At 44.5% G+C, this 23,115-nt stretch overlaps 1 protein-coding gene across 1 annotated transcript in view; it reads right to left on the reverse strand.

The window, feature by feature from the left end:
• The window catches only part of LYPD1 (LY6/PLAUR domain containing 1), a 51,809-nt gene extending 48,128 nt beyond the window's left edge, over window positions 1-3,681 (reverse strand). The window contains exons 1-3 of the mRNA XM_004375110.2: window positions 3,621-3,681; window positions 3,455-3,493; window positions 1,952-2,089 (exon numbers count right to left, since the gene is read on the reverse strand). Of these exons, the coding sequence (XP_004375167.1) occupies window positions 1,952-2,089; window positions 3,455-3,493; window positions 3,621-3,681 (238 nt within the window). The remainder of the gene's footprint in view (window positions 1-1,951; window positions 2,090-3,454; window positions 3,494-3,620) is intronic.
• Between the last annotated feature and the right edge of the window lie 19,434 nt (window positions 3,682-23,115).

The following is a 23,115-nucleotide window of genomic DNA, read 5'->3' on the forward strand; positions in this document are numbered from 1 at the left end:
GCCAGGCGCTTAAGGATGAAATGGGCGTTTTAGTGTCTGCACTGCCTTTCTTACAGTGTGGTTTGGAGGAGGAAACGAAGCCAAATGAAAAGCGGCACTTTGAAAATGCAGTGTGCGGTATTCATCTTAGATACACTTTTAGAGAGGAAGAAACGTCCTTCAGAAAAAAGACACATTTTCTGGCTGTGATTCAGTTCAACATCCTTTTCTCTGCTGTCTTAACCATATCCCAGGTAATAAAACATAGTTCTCAGGTAAGCAATGTCCTCAAGGATTCTGAAGAAGTTCCTAATGTGACCACAGTATGTCCCTAGTTTGCCTGGCTCTAAACTACTGCCTGGAAGAAAGCTGCGAATATTTGAAAGTAACAATAAAGTGTTCAGAGTGATTCTGACTAAAATCACAGCAGTCCCTTTGGTACAAGGGCAGTAAATTTTTGCTCCGGTAAAATGTTCAGGAAAGAAACACAAGGAGAGAAGAAACAGCTTGACAAAATCATATAAATCTTAGCTAAAGAATCGTCACTTTTTTTTTTTTTTTTTTAAATAGCCCAAATCCTGTTTGACAAAACAATGCATGCTGCTTTTCTTGGGGCAAGTTACTCTTGAGAGCAATTATGTCTCAGATTTCCCAGGAGAGTGATTCTGACAGAAAGAATCTGCACCTAGGCTGGTAAGAATGATATTATTTTTACACACATCATAGCACAGTAAGGAGTTACCATCACACCCTCAAATAACCATGTGGTCAGCAACAAGACATTTTTGGGTCTTTCTGTGAGAAGACACTCTTGTCCCCAAGGTGCTTGCTTTAAAACTAGAGCCTTTGCATTAACTTCCCAATGGGGTAAGGGAACCATATAACAGTTCACTGGGGTCTGTTTGGGGCCCTGGTGACGCAGTGATTAAGAGCTCAGGCTGCTAACCAAAAGGTTGGCAGTTCGAATCCACTAGCCACTCCTTGGAAGCCCTATGGGGCAGTTCTACTCTGTCCTATAGGGTCACTATGAGTCAAAATTGACTTAACAGCAACGGGTTTGGTTTTGGGAACGGGTTAGGGTCTGTTTGCATTTCACCAAATGAAATAAGAGCTTTGGTTCATTCAATAACATTTACCACATGAAGCTAGCTTCCATCTTTTCAATATCCTTAAAACGGCAAAATTCCCATTTATGGGTTTGACCTTGGAATTGAAGCTACAGCTCACCCACCCATTCCCTAAACATCCCAGTTGCACTTTAGTGAGTTTGATTTTTGATAAGATTAATTTTAGGGGAAGGCTGAGGGGTTCTACCTCAGCAAGAAGACTGGTCAGCTGGTGTGAGGAGTGTCTGCTCCCACAAACCCCATTCTTCTTTTCTACTATACCCAGGCCCCCTCCATTGGCCAGCCAACAGCTAAGGTGGTACACTGGGAACAGCATTCCTTTGAAAGAGCTTGGCAATTTGTGCCTGGAATTTGATGCATCAGTTCTAAAATTAAATAAAGATCCTGTAGTGTTCTTCAAAGAAATATGGTGTGGCTGTATGACAAAACACATTTTTCAAGCTCTGACCTCTGGGAACTTCAACTAGCTCCATATTTCAGGCTGACATTACTCACATGCTATTGTCTAGTTGCCCAAGCCAGGGCTGGTTATCCATATATTTTTCCAGCCTTCTGATCAGCTTTCAGCATAGGAAGAAGAGGGGAGTAAATAAAGAGAAGAAAACCACTAATTTAAATATACTTCTCCTCCCAGTCCCTTGGGGAGAAGCCCTGGTAATTAACTCTAATGAGATTAAAGTAACTTGGAACTCTCCATTTTCCCAGCACGGTAAAAGTAAATCTGCGATAACCGATGTGTGTGCATTAAATCAACGTCAGACCCTTTTCCTGGAATTTAATGACTCCCCTCACTCCTACCACCCGCGCCCGTCTAAGAGGGGAGAGGGAAAGTTGACGGCTCTTACCGGCACTTTGCTCCATCACTTCTTTCTGACACATGTCTTGAACGTTCACCGTGCAATTTACAATGAACTCGGGGGAGGAGCAGTCGTTGTTAAGCTGGAATTCTTCACACTGGTAACACTGGATTTGCAGCGCAAAGCCTGCGGGACAGACACAGCTGGGTTCAGGTCTGGCCCCCACAGAGCCCACTCCCGAAAACACCAGTCTCCCCTGTCCCAGCCTGCTGCCGCTCCGGCCTCTAGAATGCCTGGGAGAAACCTGGGTCTCCAAGCAGGGTCGGGATGTGCCTGAAGCCGGCAGGGGGCGGCGCAGGCAGCCAGGGTCCCGCAGGATAAAGCGGAATTCTGCTCGCAACCCTGGGAACCCAGCTCCACCAACAAAGAGTTCATCCAGTACCACCCTCTGTCTTTTCCCAAGGAAGTTAAAAGGAGAGGACTACAACTCCCACGAACGCCGTCGCTTCAGAGACGTGAATCAGTGCCGGTCTACACCAGAGGGTTTACCTAATTGCTAATTGGTTACAAACTACTTAATTACTATTTTGGCACCATTCACGATTGCATTCGCAACTGCCTTTTTAGTTTTCTTTAATTCTTGAAGTCATCGTTCCTGTGCTGTGGTTCCGAGGCTCCCTGCGCGATCACCCGGGAACCCTGGAGGAGGCGCCGGAGAAGTGCTACAGCGCTCCTAGTTCGCCGGCGCGGTTCGGCGGTCCGTTCCCGGGACGACTCCGGAGGCGCTGAGGGTGGCTGCAGCGGGTGGGAGCTGGCGTGCATGTGCCTATGCGCGCACCCTGGGTCCCGACACCGCAGCCCCTTTCCCTGGGGCCCAGGCTTTCGCGGCAACTGGTTGGCTAGGCTCCGCAGCTGAGGTCCTGGCTCTGCAGAACTTGCTCGCAAGCTGGACTTCGAAATGGAGAGAGAAAGCGAGACGTTCGCTCCTCTCAACTCGCCAGCCTGGCTGCTCTGCTCGGGTCTGCGAGCTTCCGTCTAGACTTAACTGACCGCCGCCCTGGCAGAAGAGCCCCGTACCCGGCGCGCCTCCCTTAAGCCCCACGTAGGTCACCCACCGAGCGCTGCAGCCGAGCCCCGGCGCGCCGGGCCCGCAGCCTGCTCAGGGCGCTGCTCACCTGTCAGCGGCGCCACTCCCACGGGTTGGCAGCGACGCCTGACAACTTGATGGGGTTCGGGGTCGCCCCGTCTTCTTCGCCGAGGCCCAGCACGGCTCGGACCCTCCCTCCTCCCCAACCCAGCATTGTCTCCTGACGGCGCAGCCCGAGCAGCTGCAGCCGGAGTCCAGCAAATCCGCCGCTCTCCTGCAGCGCGGGACTTAGAGACTTTCCGAGTCCAGCGCCTCTAGACACCAGTCGCCGCCGCCAAACTCCCGCTGGGCAGCTCCGCGCTGCGCGGGTTCCCGAGGAGGGCGCCCTGGAGGCGGAGGGGCAGCGGGCCGATGGGGATGTGCGCGCCTGGCCCGGCTGCTAGCCGCTGGGTCTTCTTTCTTACCTGGAGGCAAAAATAATCCGCAAAAAGTTGCCGCGATGCCGAGGACCCACATCCTCCCGGAGCCGCGGGGCCGGGGGCGGGAAGGCGCATCAGAAGTGGCGACCGCTGCGTTGGCTGCCCGGGCCGCAGTAGCTGTGGCTGCCGAGGCTGCTGGGGGCTGCGCTGCTGCAGCCGAGGCGACGGTTGCCGCCGAGAAGAGCCGCAGGTGCCGCCGCCGGCGTCCGCATCGCCCGCGCCCGGGCTCCCAGCTGCGGGTCGCCGCTCCGCCCGCTCGCGCTCCGGGGTCGGGCTCAGCGCCTCCGGAGTTGGTGACTGAGACTGAAGCGAACTACTGGCGATCCAGAGCACCCAAAAGTCTCGCCTCTTCTCCTACCTCCCACTCCAGGCACCACGTGACGGCTGCAGAGTTCGGGTGGGGGTGGCGGGCGGGGAAGGCTGGGGCCGTTTCTCCACGTCCCCACCCCCTTTCTGCCGCCCTCCTCTCCCGCCCCGCCAGTCTCCGGAAAAGAGGCACGGGAGGGGTTAGTTTAGGAGGCTAGAGGTTGAGGGAGCAGTGGGGAGGGCGTAGCAGGTGCCGCGGGAACAGCCGGGCGCAGGCAGGGGGACCGGTGAGCGGAGGCGGGAGACGGCGTGTGAGGCTGGCCCTTGGTGCGTAGGGGTGCGTCTCCGGGTCCTCTGCGACCCCTGGTCTGGCCAGCACCGCCACCGCGAGGCCCAGCCCACCCAGCCGGGACTGCAGTGCAGCGGACAGCCGGAGTGGGGCGCACAGGGCGGCTGGCAGTGGGAGGCTGGTTCTTCTGCGCTGGCAAAGTTGCGCACCTGCAAGCTCCCTAAGGCGTACACACCTCCTCGGAGAAGCCCCTTGGTCATTGCCTGGCTCGGGTTCAGCTGCTGGAGGGAGTGGGCGGGGGCGTGGTGAGGCGCTTTCGCTCCCAGCCTTCTTCCTCTAATCCTTCCTCGCCTGTGCGCACGGCTGAAGGGTGCTTTGGCACCCACTCCGGTCGCCTAGTCTAGGAGGGGGCCACCCCGGGGACGACTGCCTTAAGCTCCCACCAGAAAACTAGGGTGAAGAATGAGATTGTTATCTTCCACCTCCTCCCTCCAAAACGCCGGGCACCTCCATTTTGCTGTCCTCAAAGTCACAGGTTCTTAGTCTGTACTCCCGCGTCCTCTCCCGTATAGCGCCATCCCAGTCCAGGACTAGGGTGCTGGCTGTCAGGGGTTGTTTTCCAAGCCCCTCCCCCACCATTCCTCCCCCCTCTGCCAAGTGCACGCGACCCACCTTGTGGGCTCCCGGGGACTTCTTGGCCACGTTCGCTTTCCTCGCCAAGCCTTGTTGCAGGTGGTGCCGGAGCCCGTCGGCCAACCCCGTGCGCCTCAATGCCCCTGCCCCCAATCTAGCAAGCTCCGACGCCTTTACTTCAAACCCCTTGGGAGCGTCCATTTCAGGGGAAGCTTTCTCAGGCCAGGACGCTGATCATTTATTTCCCTATCCTGTCAGCGGGGCAGGTCTAGATATAAGCTTAAATGACTTACTTCTGATTCCTTTGCAGAGATTCTTCCCTATCTCCCTCTGGCGCCTTCTCTCCCTTTGCGCCCCCCCCCTTTCATTTCTAGTTAACCCCTCAGGGAGCCTGAAATGCTTTGACCATTACTCGCTTGTCTGCAGACTCTGATCTTACAATTGACTGAATTACTATCACTGGAGCAAAACAGCCCATTTATTTACTCCTTCGGGGAATTCATCGCTGGTACTCGAGTGAGTCCCGATTCAATTAACTGACTGGGCCAAGGATCCTTTAACAAGTTCGTTTAAGCTTTCGGAGGGTACACTTGTGATAGAACTTTTATTCAGAAATGAAACAAACGAATTTTTAGAAGTCTAAATGACAACGAAACTTTACATAATTTTCATGTAAGATAACAAAATTCAAATAGAACAAATTGCACAAATTAACCAAATAACACTGATCGTACTCTTTAAAGAAACGAGTGTGTGCTAAGTAACCATACAGATCCTAAAAATATTTCTATTATGCCTAGTTTACAAGCTCCTGTACAAAAGCAATTATAAATAGTCCACATCTAGAAAAAATACACATAACCTTTGAAATAGAATTTATCCTTACATATACAGTATCTATAGAAAAAAGAATATTAAAAAGTAATAATTTTTTGTAGCACCAACCATTCATTTTATTAAAAAGTGAATACTGCCAGTAGGAATTTGCTTTCTAGATTGCCCAGATTTTAATAAAAAGATCAAGAAAAGAAAACCCAACCATGTTTAGAATCATAGAGAAGTAAGTAGAAGAGGATGTAAGGAAATGTTTGGAGGGAAAACCTGCTGTTGGAAATAGATCACTTCTGATACACATCCTTTTCAATCAGTGTCACACTTCAGGACCCTTCTCATTTTTCAGCAGAAGCAGAATTACACTTATTACTAGCATCTGAATCTCTCTGGCAATAATTTTGAAATTGCAGGAGAATTGGAATTTACATCAAATGTAGATTATGAGATGGAAATTAACCATAATCCCTATGGTTTTTCAGCAGGCCCTGTTTTAGGTTTACAAAGTGTACCCGCAACCAAGTTGAGGACTAGCTCAATGAACTTTACAAAAAACTTCAGCCGGATTTGTAAAAAATATATTATCATCAACTTCTAAGACTTAGTACATCATTTCAAGAGCATGGCACTGAATCCATTTATTGCTATCATTTTTATTTGCTACAAATATAATTTCTTTTCCAAAAAATTTACAACTTCTGTACAAGTACTCAAAAAAAAGTGCAAAATTAAGACTTCCGTATCATGCGTGTGTTTACTTTCAGTTCTCATGAAACACAACAAATGGAGTCCATCTTTATTGCTGTGTTAGAGAAGTAAGCTCCAGTGAGTTGCTTGTTGTGAATCTGACCAGGCAGGCTCTGGTGTTGTAATAGTTTATTGTTGTCCCTCCCTGGCCAGACCCTTACATTTCTCAAGTGCTCCATTCCCAGCTCACTAAGGGAAGAAAAAAACAAAGGCATTTATATATCATTTGAAACTTGGCTTGCACCGGAAGAGAAGCTATCATATAAAGAATCACTCAAAGATTCCATATTGTCCACCCCAGGCCTATCTGAGCTGCTCAAAGATGCCTCTTCATTTTTTTCTTTTTCTTCTTTTTGTCCTTCAACCTTGCTCAGAGAGTTCTTGTCTTTTTCTAATAAAGTCAGGGTATTGCTGTTAAATCTATTGAATGACTCCAGGGAAATTTTAGATAATCTATTCTCAGTATCTTCTTTTGTTTCTTCAACTTGTTTCAATTTCTGCAATAAAAAAGAGGAAAATATTAGAAACATATTTCTTTGGAAAATCAAGTTATCCTATCCAATATTCAATTATTGTCTGTATAAAGTGCAGTTTAAAGGGATAGAAAGGACCTAAAAGTCTTTAACTATCTTCTAGTATAATTAAATGTAATAATAAAGCCAATTTTAGGGATAAATCAAGACTTTAATCATTTTACTGAGATAAATTGGTCCCAATTTGCAAACCAGTTAAGTGCCACTTAATTTCATTGTAAATGGATCCATCTGAAATTTGTTCAGGTAAAGTGCCTTATTTTTCTTAATCGAAGTTTCAAACTTCTCCTTTTCTTTACTAAGTATTCGTTGTGCTATTTCTAAATATAGATAAGGATTGAATTTCAGCCAGAAGTTAGGGTTCTATGGAAAAAAGGCATAAAATCTCTTAAACTGCCATAAAATTTTAGTGCTTGTTAAAGTTATCAGAAGCATTGTCATGCTTATATTTTGTCCCTTTATACGACTTAAGATGTTTGAAAGAGATGTTAAGATCTGGGGGTGTAGCTTCCAAAAGGCTCAAAGGCTTCAAACTCATAGTAAGAGCTCAGCTGCTAACCAAAAGGTCAGCCATCCGAATCCGCCAGCTGCTCCCTGGAAACACTATGGGGCAGTTCTACTCTGTCCTATAGGGTCGCTATGAGTTGGAATCCACTTGATGGCAACGGGTTTGGTGTTTTTTTTTTTTTGGCTTCTCTCTAGGAGGCTCTTGTAACAATACCAGTTTAAACAAGGGTATTTATACGATGTTGTTGGTACTCTCTAGGACGTTATAAAATACTGCAGCCATATTCAATAATTATTGTAGGTAAACCCTGTTAACATGAATATGTTTATTTGTTTAACTGGCTCTAAGGTTCAGGTCTGGGGAGAGGAGAGAGGGAGGCACAGGTGCAAAAAGCAGTGAGAAGTATGGAGGTGCCCAAGCCACTAAGACGTTTCTCACACTCTTTTGTCAAAATTCCCATTTAATGCAAGTATAAAGTAGGTAGAGGACTTAGAGATAATAAAAATAACCCACTGCCGTGGAGTCGACTCTGACTCATGATGACGCCATAGGGTTTCCGAGGCTGTAAATCTCTACGGAAGCAGACTGCCCCATCTTTTTCCCATGGAGCCGCTGGTGGTTTTGAACCGCTGACCTTGTGGTTAGTAGTCGATCGCCTTAACCACTGCGCCAGCAGGGCTCCATTTATTAAATCTCCACTATGTAGAAGACACTTAACGTATTTTATCTGTAACCCTCTTCACAAACCTGCAAGGTACATATTCCCATTTTAAAGATCAGGAAAGCAAGGCTCCGAGTAAAGTTATTTGCACAGCGTTGTCCAGCAAGTGACAGAAAACAGGATTTTAATTCCTGTCTGCATTCCATGCTCTTGTTATTTCCACTAAACCATGCATTTATGTAATAAAGGACAGGGTGTCCTGTATACTTTTTTTGTTTTCATTTTGCCACCCAAATATTCTACTTAAATAACTTGCCAAACTACCTCTGCTGCTGCTGCCCAAAGCTCTATCATATACAGACCCACCTCCCATCATTACAGTGGATGTACAAAGGTACAACGAAGAAAATGGGTTTTGATCAGGAGAAAAAGAGACACAGCCTATGAATCAACAGCCTATGGATTCTCATATGCTTAATATTTAATAGAAAGAGAAGAGAGAAATGCAAGTGGATGGTCTGGTCTCCCAAGAGCAGACTGAGGCAGAGTTTCTCTCTCCCTTATGGGAAATGGCATACTTCTATGGGACTATCTGAACATCATCCTTGAACTGGTGCTTATTTCATTATACTATTAATGTACAAGAGCATTACTCACTGAGCTAACTTTCAATCTCAAATGGCTACCCTGAAAGCAGAGGCCAGCTGAGGAACAGCTGATTACAGAAAAGTGGCTCCATAATTAGGAATAAGTCCATGCAACAGCCTCTTTTTATACTGTGCCAATTTTTAAGCGGTCTTTTTTCAAGAATTATGCAGCATAGTACTAAAAATATATGAAGAGAGTAGGAAATGCTTAGGAGTCCCTGGGTGGTGCAAATGGTTAAGCACTCAACTACTAGCTAAAAGGTTGGCCATTGGAACCCACCCACAGGTGCCTCAGAAGAGAAGCCTGGTGATCTGCTTCCAAAAGGTCACAGCCTTAAAAACCCTATGGAGGATCACAACAGAGGGTCTTGGACAGAGCTGGAGAAAAATGTGGAACAAAATTCTCACAAGAAAAGATCAGACTTACTGGCCTGACAGAGACTGGAGAAACCCTGAGAGTATGGCCCCTGGACACCTTTTGAGCTCAGTAATGAAGTGACTCCCAAGGTTCACCCTTCAGCCAGAGATTAGACAGGCCCATAAAACAAAACGAGCCTAATGGGACATAACAGCCCAGGGACAAGGACTAGAAGGCAGAAGGGGAACCCAAGGTCAGGAAGGGAAAGCACTGACATGTCATGAGGTTGTTAACAAACGTCATAAAACAATATGTGTACTAACTGTTTAATGAGAAGCTATTTGTTCTGCAAACCTTCATTTAAAGCACAATAAAAACAAATTTAAAAAACCCTATGGAGCAGTTCTACTCTGCACACATGGGGTCTCCATGAGTTGGAATCGACTCTATGGCAACTAACAGCAAAAACAAGGAAATGCTTTGATTATACTGAATGTAGGGAAAAAAAGGCATTCGATGCAATTTTGTCCTTACCTGAATGTCCTCTCCCCGTTTCTTCATTCAAGAACCACAAACATTTTCCTTGCCTATTTCTGGTCTCTCTTAATCCCAATTCCATTCAACAGACACTTATTGTCAAAGCTACCACGAGCCAGGTGGAAGGTTGTGGTGGTGAGGACACAGAGCTGAATAAAATTGTGTCTGTAGGGAAGATGTTCAGCCCTGGAGGCAGATGGACCTACGCTTGAATCTCAGCTCTGCCCTTTCACTGGCTGTGTTGAATGTCCACGTGCTGCCTTCCACTCATGTAAAATGGTGATAAGACACACCTTTCCTTCAGGATTGAAGTATTAGAAATAAAGCGTCTTAGGCCCCTGACACATGGTAAATAATAGTAAGACAGTATCCTATTCTAGAAATGTGGTTCTCAATGTGTGTGCATCAGCACCACAGGGAGCTTGTTAGAAATGCAAATTCTTGGGCCCCACCCAGACCTGCTGTTGTTGCTGTTAGGTGCCATCACGTTGATTTTGACTCACAGTGACCCAATGTGACAGCAGTTCTATTTCTAGGCTGTAATCTTTATGGGAAAAGATCACCAGGTCTTTTTCCTCCAGAGCCACTGGCTGAGTTTGAACCACCAACCTTTCGGTTAGCAGTTGAGCACTTCATCTTTGCTCCACCAGGGCTCCACCTAGACCTACTATGTCAGAAACTCGGGAGGCCCAGCAATCTGTGCTTTAACAAGCTTGCCAGATGATTCTCATACATGCTAAAGTTTGAGAACCACTGGCCTAGAAGAACTTGTTGTGGGAAAAAGAGGTGAAATGCATAATTCTGCACGTTAAGGCAGAGATGAGGGAAGAGTCAATTACCATTGAAATACCCACTGATTACAGGATACAGACAGTACATCATGTTTTTTAAATATTTCATGCTTGTAGATTTGTTTCTTCCACTAATTATAACAAAGGCCTGCAATGGCCAGGGAGGTGATGGAAATGAAGGAATGGGCCGTTATAAAAAAAAAAAATCACATGGCCGTATCAAGCCTTTCTTTTATTTTCACAGTTTTGATCTAGAGGCGAATGCAGAAATATTTCTTAAATATAAGAACAACTTTGGTGCAAGTATGACCATAAGGGCCAACTGGCATTCAGCCTCACTGACTGGGGGCGGGGGGGGTGTCAGTAGAGAGCAGTGAGGACTGCAGCGAGCTCCAGAGCACGTGCCTCACCTAAGGCAGCAGTGTCGACTTAGATCCAGCTTACTGCAGCTGTGCATCAATTGGGGTCCAGATCTTTTGATTTTTAAGGTGAGGCCATAAATCTAGATCAATATTTGCTTATATTTAAAATGCCTTAATTTTTTTTTTTTTTTATTATTGGCTCATATCAAATCAAAACAACAACAAAAATTCACTATGTAGGTAAAATTGCAATCTCTGCATTGTTTGGGTTTCTGAGCAAGGGATTATGTTTTATACTTATTTTTTATGTCCTCTTTTACTCCCCACCAGCCAGCTTTCTCCCTACAGGCTTAGCCCAATGCTAAATCATCAGTAGATACTCAATGGATACTTGGAGAAGGATTAAACTTCCTCTAGCACCAGAAGAGTCTCAACTGTTGGCTCTGGCTTCTCTAGTCATCCTGCCGGCTAGGAATGAAAGCACTAAAGTGGCTTACTTCCCCGCCTCCACACAGAAGCATCCTGAACTAGCCTCCACATTGTCTTGTCAGATCTTAGATATTTTTAAAATTCTGAAGTCACCTAACACTTAAATTTAAAATATAAGGAGGGACTGAAGTCAAACAGTAATGTGCTAATATTATATATGGCACATGGCAACAAAATTGTTCACATTTGTTTGTTAGCAATTTTATGTGAAGGTGCTTGGCAAGCTAATCGTGGTAATAACAGTTAACACTTAACTGAGTGGAGTGCCTGTTTTGTGCATCTAATCTGCTAAGCACTTTGCATGGATTATCTGTTTTGATCTTCACATCAGTTCTAAGGCTAGGTGTCATTAGTGTCTGCATTTCCAGGGGATTGAAGCTTGAGAAAGTTTAGTAACTTGTTCAAGGTCACATAGCAGTATGTGGTGAAGCTGGGATTTGAACTCAGGCAGTCTGCCTGCAGCTTCCAAACTCTTAACTTCTATCCTGGAAAAGTGCTTTACAAATATTAATCAGTATGATCTTTAAGGCAAGCATCTGAAATAAGAATTATCAAACAATAATAATAATGATGATAATAAACCCAATAAAGATTAGAGTTTGACAAGATTGTGTAGGTTCCATAAACTATCTCCATTTCCTTTGTATATTGTTCTTCATCAGAATAATGATAAAATCAATATAACACATTTGTCACCTATAGGTGGCAACAGTTGTACAGTTCACTTTTTGGTGGGGTTTTTTGTTGCAGTTAGGAACAAGTGTAGGGCCAAAGAGGGAAGGCAAGAGTATAATATCAAGTTTACAAGAATTAGCTTTTTCATATTCCTAAACTATTTTCCTGTCTTTAATAGAACCATGGCATTATTAGTGATAATTCAAGCAAGAAGTAAATAGTGACATATTCTCCAGAAATCTCCTGTGAATTATACCTTACCTAATTTAATTCCTTGCAGTTAGTCAGTCAGTCAACCAATCAAGCAATCAAACCAATCTACTGTATGACTAGCTTTCTGTGAGAAATCAGTGCGGTCTTGATTCTCAGAGGTAGTTTCATGAAGAAGGGGCTCTTGAAATGATTTTCAAGGGGTAAATGGAATTAAGATATATAACAAGGAAGAGGAAGGGCATTCTAGGAAAATGTCCATCTAACATGCTTCTACTGCATTTACAAACCACTCTGTGGTCCAGTTCAGGACCAATAGTTGCCCAAATAATCTCTCTCCTGCACTTTTAGATTCTTCCATAAACAGAATCATTGTAACGATGGAAATACACAGATAGAGACCTGCCTAAGAAATTTGAAGATCCCCACTCAGACTCAGGAAAGTATCAGCCCAACCAAACCAGTAAACAGTTACCATCAAGTAGACCCTACATGTTTCAGAGTAGAACTGTGCTCCATAGGGTTTTCATGGCTGTGACCTTTCAGAAGCAGATCGCCAGGCCTCTCTTTTAAGGTGTCTCTGGGTGGGTTCGAACTGCAGTCCAGTGCTTAACCTTTTGTGCCACCGGGAGGCCTTACACCTGGGTTGTAAAGAGCTTTTCATTTCCAAAGAGCTTTCCCATCTCTTATCTCACTTTGTTCTTACATTAGCCTGCAAGGTGAGGGGGTTGGAGTCACCTGTACTTCATGTGGAACATTTCTGGAGAGATTAAGTGGTTCACACAAATTCAAAAGAAAAGAAAAAAAACAAAAAACAAAAAACCAAACCTGTTGCTGTCAAGTCAATTCCAACACATAGCAACCCTAGAGGACAGAGTAGAACTGCCCCATAGGGTTTCCAAGGAGCGGCTGGGGGATTCGAACTGCTGACCTTTTGGTTAGCAGTCAAAGCTCTTAACCACTGTACCACCAGGGCTCCTCACACAAATTCAAATAGGTATTAATTGTGAAATTACACTTGGAAACTTGGTTTGCTGATTTCTAACACAGAAATGCCTACTATTATTTTTTTCACTGTCAACAATAGTCGTAGAGTAGAGATTTAGCTCAGAAAAATATCCTGAACACTAGGAAGAATAAAACAGAAGGCACTGTGGGCCATTGCTATAAGGACCATGGGGAGAATATACAAGAAGTACAGAAAAACTCAAGTGATAAACCAGAAAAAATATATACATGATGATATCAGTTTCAAAGAGATACATATTATACATGTATAGACAGAAACCCCTATCCATAGTAAGGGAGAAACAAGTAGCAAATTCATGAAATAGCACAATCAATCACTGTTCTAAGATGAAGGCTACTCCTCCATTATTTCCAGTAAGTTTCTATCCCTTGATTATATCTTGAAAATACTGGTTAGCACATCTACTGCAAGATATCAAGAAGAGATGCAAATCTACTTGTAACATTTATATTCAGCATCATTTCTCTGCTGGGCACTGTTACAGGGAGGGCTGGAGCTCTCAGTACAAATTAATATAAACAGTATCTTAATCAACATAAGTTCTTATTTCTCTATTGCCATAGAGATGCATGCCAATCAATTCAAGAAGACACTGGTAGGAAAATAAGAGATACATTTGTGAAATGTTTTGCTATGTGCTAGGCAGTGGGTTGAGTGCACTGCATGAATTATCTCATTTAATCCTTACGAGATAACTCTATGAGACAGCACTATTATTATTACCTTTATACAAGTAGAAAAATATAGAACTGAGAGGTTTAAATATTAGTTCATATACACATGGCTAGTAAGTTAGGGAATCAGGATTTGAGTGGAAGCAGCTGACTACAGAACTTGGGATCTTAATCACTATGCACCAGACCAGGTATTTAGACATTTGTGTTCAATTCCTGGCATTGTGCTAATTAGCTGGGTAACCCCTCTGAACCTTAGTTTCTTTACATTGAAGTTTTTTAGAATTTTCCAGCTCTATAAAGCTCTGTGACTCTAAAAAATTCTTAATTGGGTGTCTTCTGTGTATCTATTATTGGAATTTGAAGTGGCACAATAAATAACCCTAACATCTTTCTTCCTCATCTTAACTCTGAAGGAATTGAAAGATAAGATAAAAAAGAAAGCAGCTGGGAGGCCAAAACATGAGTTTTATTGTTGAGGAAGCTTATATTGGAGAATGTGGTTTCTATCTGCAAAGAAGTGGGTTTCCTAATACTGGTCTCCAGACATAAAAAGGCTTATCACTCACTAACTGGCAGCTCTGGACTGGGGGGCAAAGCTCTCCCCCATAAAACCTACACAGGGGAAAGAGAACAGCAAGCGTGCTCCCGACAGGCAGCCTGACCCCGGAGAGGGGTAGAAAAGCAAGAAGTGGATCGAAGCATTCCCAGTGTTCTCCCACCCTTGCTAGTTAAGTAAGTCACTCCTGCTCCCCCTTGGGAGAAGTGAATGGGGCCAGGGCGTGAGTGTTGTCTTAGGGAGCTCCCTCCACATGAAGAGAAATACCTGAAAGTGGGGAGAAGAGTCACCACCACTCCCCCTACCGCCACCCAACATCTCTCAGTATGTAAGATGCAGGTTTGTAACTAAATAGTCACAGATGCATTAGGGCCAAGACAATGCAGGAAAATTCCGATACTGCAGTGGGCAGGGCTGGGCAGAGACTCTTTGGAGGTCAAGAAAAAGGAGGGATATGATGTAGTAGATGGAAAGATTAGGAGAGCTCCCATCCAAACGGATGAGACAATCTGCTTAATCCAGGGCTTCAGGTTAAAGTTGAAGGTGTGATTGACCCCAGTCCCTTTCCTGATGAACAAATCTTGGGCAATGAGAAGAGGGATTCAGGGAAGAGTTATGTGCTACACTCAGGAGTTGAGGAATATGGAGGAAGTATTTTAACCTAGGGTCTCTTCGTTGAAGATCTGCACACATCTCTAAGTCTATGGTAGGTGATATTTGCTGGGGGCAGGCTGACTTCAAGGGAAAAGATGCAGCTGGAGTCATTTCTCTTTTCTCTGAGGCACTAGTTAATCTCCTCTTTAACGCCACCTCTTACTGCATTCCTGGCGGAGCTACTTTTGGGATGAGACATAAAAATAGATAGAATGACCTTTGGTGAACACTAGAGACCTTTCCACACTTTTCTGAAGAGTTGTGGTGTTAACCCTGTTAACCTGGTCAAATTCCAACTTGCATAATTACTTTCTCCCAGTGCTCAATTCCCTCTATTACCTCAACGGGACACATTACTCTTCACTTGCCCTTCTGAAAAATTAATGTGACGCATTGGTAATAGAGAACCACTTTCTCCGCCCAACCCATGCAGGGAGATGTGATTTGGCACTTGGGGGCACTCTCGGTTCCCTGACTGGGGTCCTGGAGATTCTTTAGTATCTCTAGGCAAACTGGTTTTATTAGGTGAAAGAGTAATTTTCAGCTAAAATGTGCTTTTATGACTATATTATTAATTATATTGCTGTCTTTTACCATGATCAATGACTTTCAATGACCTCAGCTGGAACCCCTGAACCCAGAGGGGGAAAAATGAGCCTACTTTTTGAGAAAAAAAGCAAGCAAACAGAAGTCAGTAGCAAGCTTAGGGCTGCTAGAGAATAATGCACCTTGTGGAAAGGAAAAGAATGCATTTCAGAGATAAACAATGGCCCAAAGGACATTTAAAGACTAGATTAAAAGGACAGAAGGAAAGACAAGTTATTTTTATCAAAGAGATAGGAAGTGTATCCATATGGAAAATGGGGGAAGATGTGAGGCCATAACCCTCGGTGGGAAGAGAAAAAAGTAACACAAAGAAATCCCAAGCCTTGTTTATGGTAGAGAAAGGCATTTAGGAAGAGGAAAAGCATGCAATTATAAATGGGGGCAAAACTGTTATATGAAAATGCAAAGGATACATCTGTGATTTCTGTAAACTTTAATGTTAGTGCCATCACCTAAAATGCCCATTTGAAACTTGTCTCTTTTCTTTTTGGTTTTCCAGATGATAGATGGATCCACAAATCTAATCTGAAATACAGATTCATCACCTTTAGTAACGCATCAGATTTGATCAGTATTGGTCAGTTTCTCCAAAAGTAAAAAATCTGCAGTATTTTATGGTGACCTGGAATTGGGAAAACAAGTCAGCTCCTTGATATCAGTTTTTATAATTAGCTTAATTAAATGGGACATGTTTATCCATGTTGTTAGATTCATTTTTTCTTCTTTCAGCACAGAAATATTAGCTAAAAAATTCAGTGAATTATGAGCTGTGAACTTCTATATCTATTCATTTCGGTGCAAGGTCAGTGATTCCAGCCAATGAGAGTGAGGGCATCAAGCTTTTTTTTTTTTGCCTCTAATGTATAGGCACCATTATGAATAAAAACAAATACAGACACTACTCACTTGACTTCAAGGATTGATTAGACTTCTTTCTTTGACTACCCTTTCCATCATTTCATGTCTTAAATATGAATACCTAGCTATCTAGCAAGCTGGGCCATGTCTGGCTTAGAGTCCGTGGGCTTGTAGCATAAAAAGCTTCTAACTCTGTCAGAGGAAAATTTAGCATGAAGGGACTGTCAATGTGTAGTAACACCATATAACTATGTTATGGACTCGTGTGTACCAACCATCATGAAGACGGTGCAGGACCAGGCAATGTTTTGTTCTTTTGCACATGGGGTCACTGTTGAGCCGGAGCTGACTTGACTGCAACTAACAACAACGACTACTAGCTACTTTGGCAAAAGCAAATTTCCTCTACGCGTAGACTTACATCCGATAGCCATCCTGGTTGGGCAGCTCTGCCCTGAGCTGGCTGGGTCTTCTCCTGTGCCTCCGGTGGGGTTTGCCCAACAGTTGGGGAAGGCAGCAGCTGCCATCACTTCCTGGAAATCCAGGAGCAACAGCCAATACAATAAACTCCTCAGGGGGTGACATGTTACCGGAAAGAGCATGACAGATGGTACAGACACTGGCTCTACCCTTTAAATATTTCTTTCAGCCAGTAAATGTTGCCTCCACCTGGTCTGAGCCAGTCTCAGGCAACTTGCCCTAAACCAGATTCCTGTCTCCTTCAGACAGGGGGAAAGTGTGGTGTGCTTCTGTGAGAATGTAAACATCATACTGACAACATTCTTAAAGGCAGCAAGGAGACTATTAGGGCAACAAACTTATAAATGTAATGAGGGTGTATCAAATGAAGAAATGAAACTCTAGGGAGATAAAATTATAGCTCCTTTAGTACAGAATTCTAGTACCAGGCAGCATGCAGATGCTTTTTCTTCTCTCTACAACATGAAATATATTCATCTGGCAAACTGACTATTGCATTATAAAAGCTATTCTCTTCATAAACCACGTAGGCTGGCTCAACGCCACTTGATGAGGTTTAAGTTAGCCATCCACTACAATAAAAACAAACTTTATTTTTGTTTCACATGCACAGAACAATTTAATTTTTAAATTAATGTAAAAGTGAAAGGGCCCTCGCTCCGAGTGATGTATGCCCTCCCTGTACGACTGTGTAAACACAACTCGATTACTATGAGAACTAAATATGGATCAACAAAATCAATAGTTAATTGTATAACTCAGGGTCTTTCATTTCAGATCTAATCTGTAAAGAAGGTCCAAGGGATGTTAGCTTTTGATTTTCTTAAAATATGATTTAAAACCTTTCTGTCAGGCAAAAGAGGTCACTGGGTCTTTACGTTATTTCCATAAGTTATTTGGCTTGTGGGTCGTGAAAGTCATATTGATCGCCCAGCCTCTCCTGTTTTCCTTTTAAAATTCAGTATCTTTATAAGTCAAGCTGCCTCATTCTGAGTATCCGCTTGCACTTTTGGTAAATAAACTTTATGGCAGAAATAACACAACATAATAAAGAAAAAAAAAAAAACGAACCTGTTGCCGTCAAGTCGATTTCGACTCATAGTAAGCCTATATGACAGAGTAGAACTGCTCCATAGAGTTTCCAAGCAGCGCCACAGTAGGTGTCTCAATAGCCAATACGGATATACTAGCTGTGTTATAAACTACCCTTTGGTATATTTCAAGGAGCCCTGGTGGCGCAATGGTTAAAGCGCTTGGCTGCTAACCTAAACGTTGGCAGTTCGAACCCACCAGCCACTCCGTGGGAGAAAGATGTGGCAGTCTGCTTCTGTAAAGATTTACAGCCTTGGAAACCCTGTGGGGCAGTTCTACTCCATCCCATAGGGTCACTATAAGTTGGAATCAACTTAACGGCGGTCGGTTTGGTTTTGGTATATTTCAGGAGTCCCTACCCATTACCTGTTACCGTTGAGTTGATTCTGATACATAGCGACCCTACAGGACAGAGCAGAACTGCCCCACAGGGTTTCCAAGCAGCAGCTGGTGGATTTGAACTGCTGATTTTTTGGTTTGCAGTCAAACTGTTAACCACTGTGCCACCAGGGCTCTAGGTGATTCAAATAGTTAATGCACTTGGCTGCTAACCAAAAGGTTGGAGGTTTGAGTCTATTCAGAAGTGCCTTGGAAGAAAGGCCTGGCAATCTACTGTCAAAAATCAGCCATTGAAAACCCTATGGAGCACAGTTCTACTATGGCACACATGGGGTTGCCATGAGTCGGAGTTGACTTGATTCCAATTGGTTTTGGAACATTTCACAGTATAATCCATAGCGGTTAAGCAGTACTCCCCCACCCCCGGTGAAATACACTGTTGTGCAGATGCATGTTTTTGTGTGATGTGGCAGAAGCACTGTGGGGTCAGGCTGGGCCTGTAGATGGATGATCATGCCGTCTGTTCTGACATTCCAAAAGGGACCAGAGGGTAGGGGTGCTGGTTGAATAGAACCTGAAGAAATTCTCCCGCTCTCATTAGCCCAAATGGATGAGAATGGAAGGAGGGCAGGTAGGCCTCCTTTGCAAAAGAAGTAGCACAATAATATCCAGAAGACCATGGGGGTAGCAGATGGACCGCCTTGACCCTTGTTATATTACAGTGGAGCTAAAAATGCAATGTTTGAACTTCTTTTCCCTTTAAAGTGTAACCTTTCATATAATAAGTTAAACCTTGCTCTCTCTTACATATTGTTAGGAGCCTTCATTCATTTTGGGGACTGAAGGCAAAATAATTCTTGAAATAATGAATCATTCTTCCTCTTGCCAGCTTGTCCAGAAATCCCATGATTATTCTGCTGTAGCAGACAATGACCTTCTCAAAGGAGGCCTATCAAATGCTCAAGATAAATAATGAGAAGGTCTCTTTTTCTTGCCTCAAGGAAAAAATTGCACAGAGGGAAGATGTTTGTGAAAGTGTCAATATGTTCATCCCAGGAAGGGCAGCAGCACGCTCTAAGTGAAACGGAGCAGTGCATATGTTTGTGTGTGACCAGCGGGCCCCCTACAACAGGACGCCTGGATCAGAGTCCTTGGAGGGACCTTGGGAAGACACTGAGACCCTTCACCCAGTAACAGTGGAAATGAATGTTTCTCTGGTGGCAGGCAGAGCATGTTCTGAACCTCTTGTCTCATGAGTAAATTAACTAAAGAAAAGGAAGCTCTGGTTATTGCCACCTCCAAATAACCTAGAAAAACATGGTCCTGATTTACCAGGCCCAGGAGGTAAAATTAGTGGTAATGAATGTCTCCCTTTCTCCTTTCCCCTTTCCCCCCAAGTCAGCTAATACTCAGGGGGTAAAAGCAGCCTTTCTTTTGTTGTTGTCCCCATGGAAGCAAAGCTTTGCACTGTAGGCAGAGAGCTGTAGATGAAATAGCGACTTCCCTGTGATTCAGGCACTTTAGGGTTGCACAGGACAATGGAGCCAGCTTCTCAGGGCACGGTAATCTGTCCATCCTTTTAGGCTCTTGTGCTTAAGTCTCTGTGGACAGCTGAAGACACAGGCTTCACCTTCAGGAGTAGAAGCAAGCCCCTTTCCTTTCCTCCAGGCTCCTTCTCGTCCTTGCTGACACTCTTCCCTTTCCCCACAGCCTGTGGATGGATGGCCTGATTCTAGACCAGGGGAAGAGAATTCATGGTTGACAGGGTGCACAGGAGGCATGGGGAAGGGAGCATCAGCACAAACACTCCGGCCATGTGAGTGGGTAGTGGGGACTGTGGTGAATGGAGCACACTTGTCCCATGAAGAGGGCCAGCTACTATCTATGTAACAAACATTTCCTTGCTATTGCTCTACACATTGCACAGAAGAACTCTACAGGGCAAGTACTATTAAAAGCCAAAACCAAACCAGCTTTGACTCATGGCACCCTCTTGTGTGTCAGAGGAGAGCTGCGCTTCATAGCGGTTTCAGTGGCTGACTTTTTGGAAGAACATTGTCAGGCCTTTCTTCCGAGAAGCCTCTGGGTGAATTTGAACTGCCAACTTTTCAGTTAGCAGCTGAGCATGTTAACCATTTGTACCACCCAGAGACCCACAGGCACTATTAGTTATCTAATTTAATACATCAAGAAACAGAGGCACAGTGAGCTAAGTAACAGGGCCAAGCCCCTAAAGGTGGGGCAGCCAGGCAGAGCCAGGAGTCCGACCAGGAGTCCAGATTCAGAGCCCCTGCTCTCGGTCATTCTCCCTGTTGCCTCAGGGCCAGCTGATTTTTGTCTTTTGAGAATGTGGGCCCAGTTCTTCTGATTCTTTATGAAAAATGAAAATCTGAAATTTGTATATGGCATCTTCTAATGCTTAATTTGTTTAAAACAAACGTGGTCTGGACAAAACCTGTCTATAATTGTGATGGTTAAGGCTGTGTGTCAATCTGGCTGGGGCATGATTCTCAGTGGTATGGCAGTTACGATGTAGTTTGGCAGTTATGTAATGATGTAATCAATTCCATGATGAGATTTGCTATGAGCAGCCAATCAGTTAAAAGGGAATTTCCTTGGGGGTGTGGCCTGCATCCAGAATATAAATGAATGCTCCAGCAAGGCTCTTGCTCTGGTTCCTGCATCCATCATCATCTGACCCCCAGTTCTCGGGACTTGAGTTAGCAGCTTTCCTGCCAATCTTGGGATTTGTCAACCTCTGCAGCCTGTGGGCCAGAGGCCTGCTGTTTGACCTGGTGACCTTGGATTCGTCAGGCCCTGCAGCTGTGTGAGTCAGAAGCCTCCAGCCTGGAAGCGGGGCCAAGATGGCGGAATAGGTAGATGCTTCCGGTGGACCCTCTTACAACAAAGACCCGAAAAAACAAGTGAATCAATTATATATGACAATCTAGGAGCCCTGAACATCTAAGGCAAAGTTGAAGAACTGGACTGAGTGGCAGTGGGAGGGAGAGTGGTTCGGAAGCAGTGAGGAGTTGTCAGACCTGACCTGGCGAGAGCCTGAGCCCTTCAGGCCTGATTAGCACATGGGAGAGCAGTGAGGCAGGCAAACAGCAGTGCTCAGGAGGCACGTTTTCCACACCTGGAGAGACCCAGCGCCAGAGAGTCTACTCAGCCACCCAGAACCAATGAGAACCAGCCCATGATTGGAGAAAGATAAGTACTTGCGTGTGGCCTACCGCATGGATCAAAAAAAAACCCCCTTAGGAAAAAACCTCTCCCCCATTTACCTCCCCACTCCCTGCTCTGCACTGGGTCCTGGACTGACTTCAGCAATTGTTGAGTACCCTGGGCTGGAAGTAGGATCCATCACATGCCCTGAGTCATTCTCCTGGCCTTAGAGAGGGAATAAATCAACAAACAGGGGAAAAAATAAACTGCCAGCTCCCCTAAGCCAGGAACCCAGGGTAGGCACAGCTCCTTTGCCTAGGCACAGGCATAAGGGATCCACAGACTTTGAGCACCTTTCTCTCTGCAGAGACTTGTGTGGGCCCATTTCAACAGCATAGGCCCTCATTACCACAGTACAACAGTATATACCTGAAGTCTAACTTGAACTATTTCAGCTGTGAAGTGGCAGGTTTGTGACATTTGATGCTGCTCTGCCCATTAAGCAGGGTCTTTACCTACCCACATCAGGGGACTGAGGACTGGTGGCTCCATCCACACCATGTAGCCATCTGCAATAGGGGCTCAAGAATAAAAGGTGCTCCCCAGTCCTTACAGCCAACAGTACTGGGTGCTCATAGTCTGGCTACAAAATCCATCCACCTATGTGCTCTAGGGAACACGGACATGCCTTCCTCCTGGACACTAGAGGGTGGCCATCAACCCCTGTCCTGCTCAGAGTGTTCCCTCTGCTGCGGCCAGATGCCTGTGCCTACACCAATCACCCATGCCTGTCTAGGACTGTACGTGAGAGTCTGCACCACACACTTGGTGGCTATCTACCTGGGCACCTGAGCTGAGTCCAAACAGGAGGAGTGGGCAGACTCCTGAGCTCACATACCTAGTAACAGATCTAACCACCTGGTGACAGGACATTAGAACTTCAAAAGTGCCAATAATCAAACTAGCTCATATGAGCAACCTATTTGGGCAAGTCAAAACAAAACAAGTAGTTAGGACACAGTAGGCAAACATAAAATAAATAAATATAACTTATTGATGGCTCGGAGACAACAGTCAATATCAAATCACATACACAGGCAATCCATGATGGCTTCAGCAAGCTCCCAAAATAAACACTCTACAAATTTTCCAGAGAAGGAAAATTTCCTGGAATTACCAGAGGCAGAATACAAAAGATTAATATACAGAACTCTTCAAGAAATTAGGAAGGAAATTAAACAAAATGCAGAAGATGCAATAGAGGAAATTAAAAAGATTAGAGAAGAGCATAAAGACGAATTTAACAGGATGCAAGAATCCATAGAGAGACAGTAATCAGAAATCCAGAAGATTAACAATAAAATTTCTGACTTAGACAACTCAATAGAAAGTCATAGGAGCAGAATTGAGGCAACGGAAGTCAGAATTAGTGAGATTGAAGATAAAGCACTTGCCACCAACTTATTTGAGGAAAAATCAGATTAAAGGATTAAGAAAAATGAAGAAACCCTAGGAATTATGTGGGATTCTATCAAGAGGAATAACTTATGAGTGATTGGAGTATGAGAACGGGGGGAGGGGGTGGATAACAGAAAATACAGAGAGAATT

The sequence above is a fragment of the Trichechus manatus genome, unplaced genomic scaffold (assembly GCF_000243295.1).
Source record: "Trichechus manatus latirostris isolate Lorelei unplaced genomic scaffold, TriManLat1.0 scaffold00033, whole genome shotgun sequence".
NCBI lineage: Eukaryota > Metazoa > Chordata > Mammalia > Sirenia > Trichechidae > Trichechus > Trichechus manatus.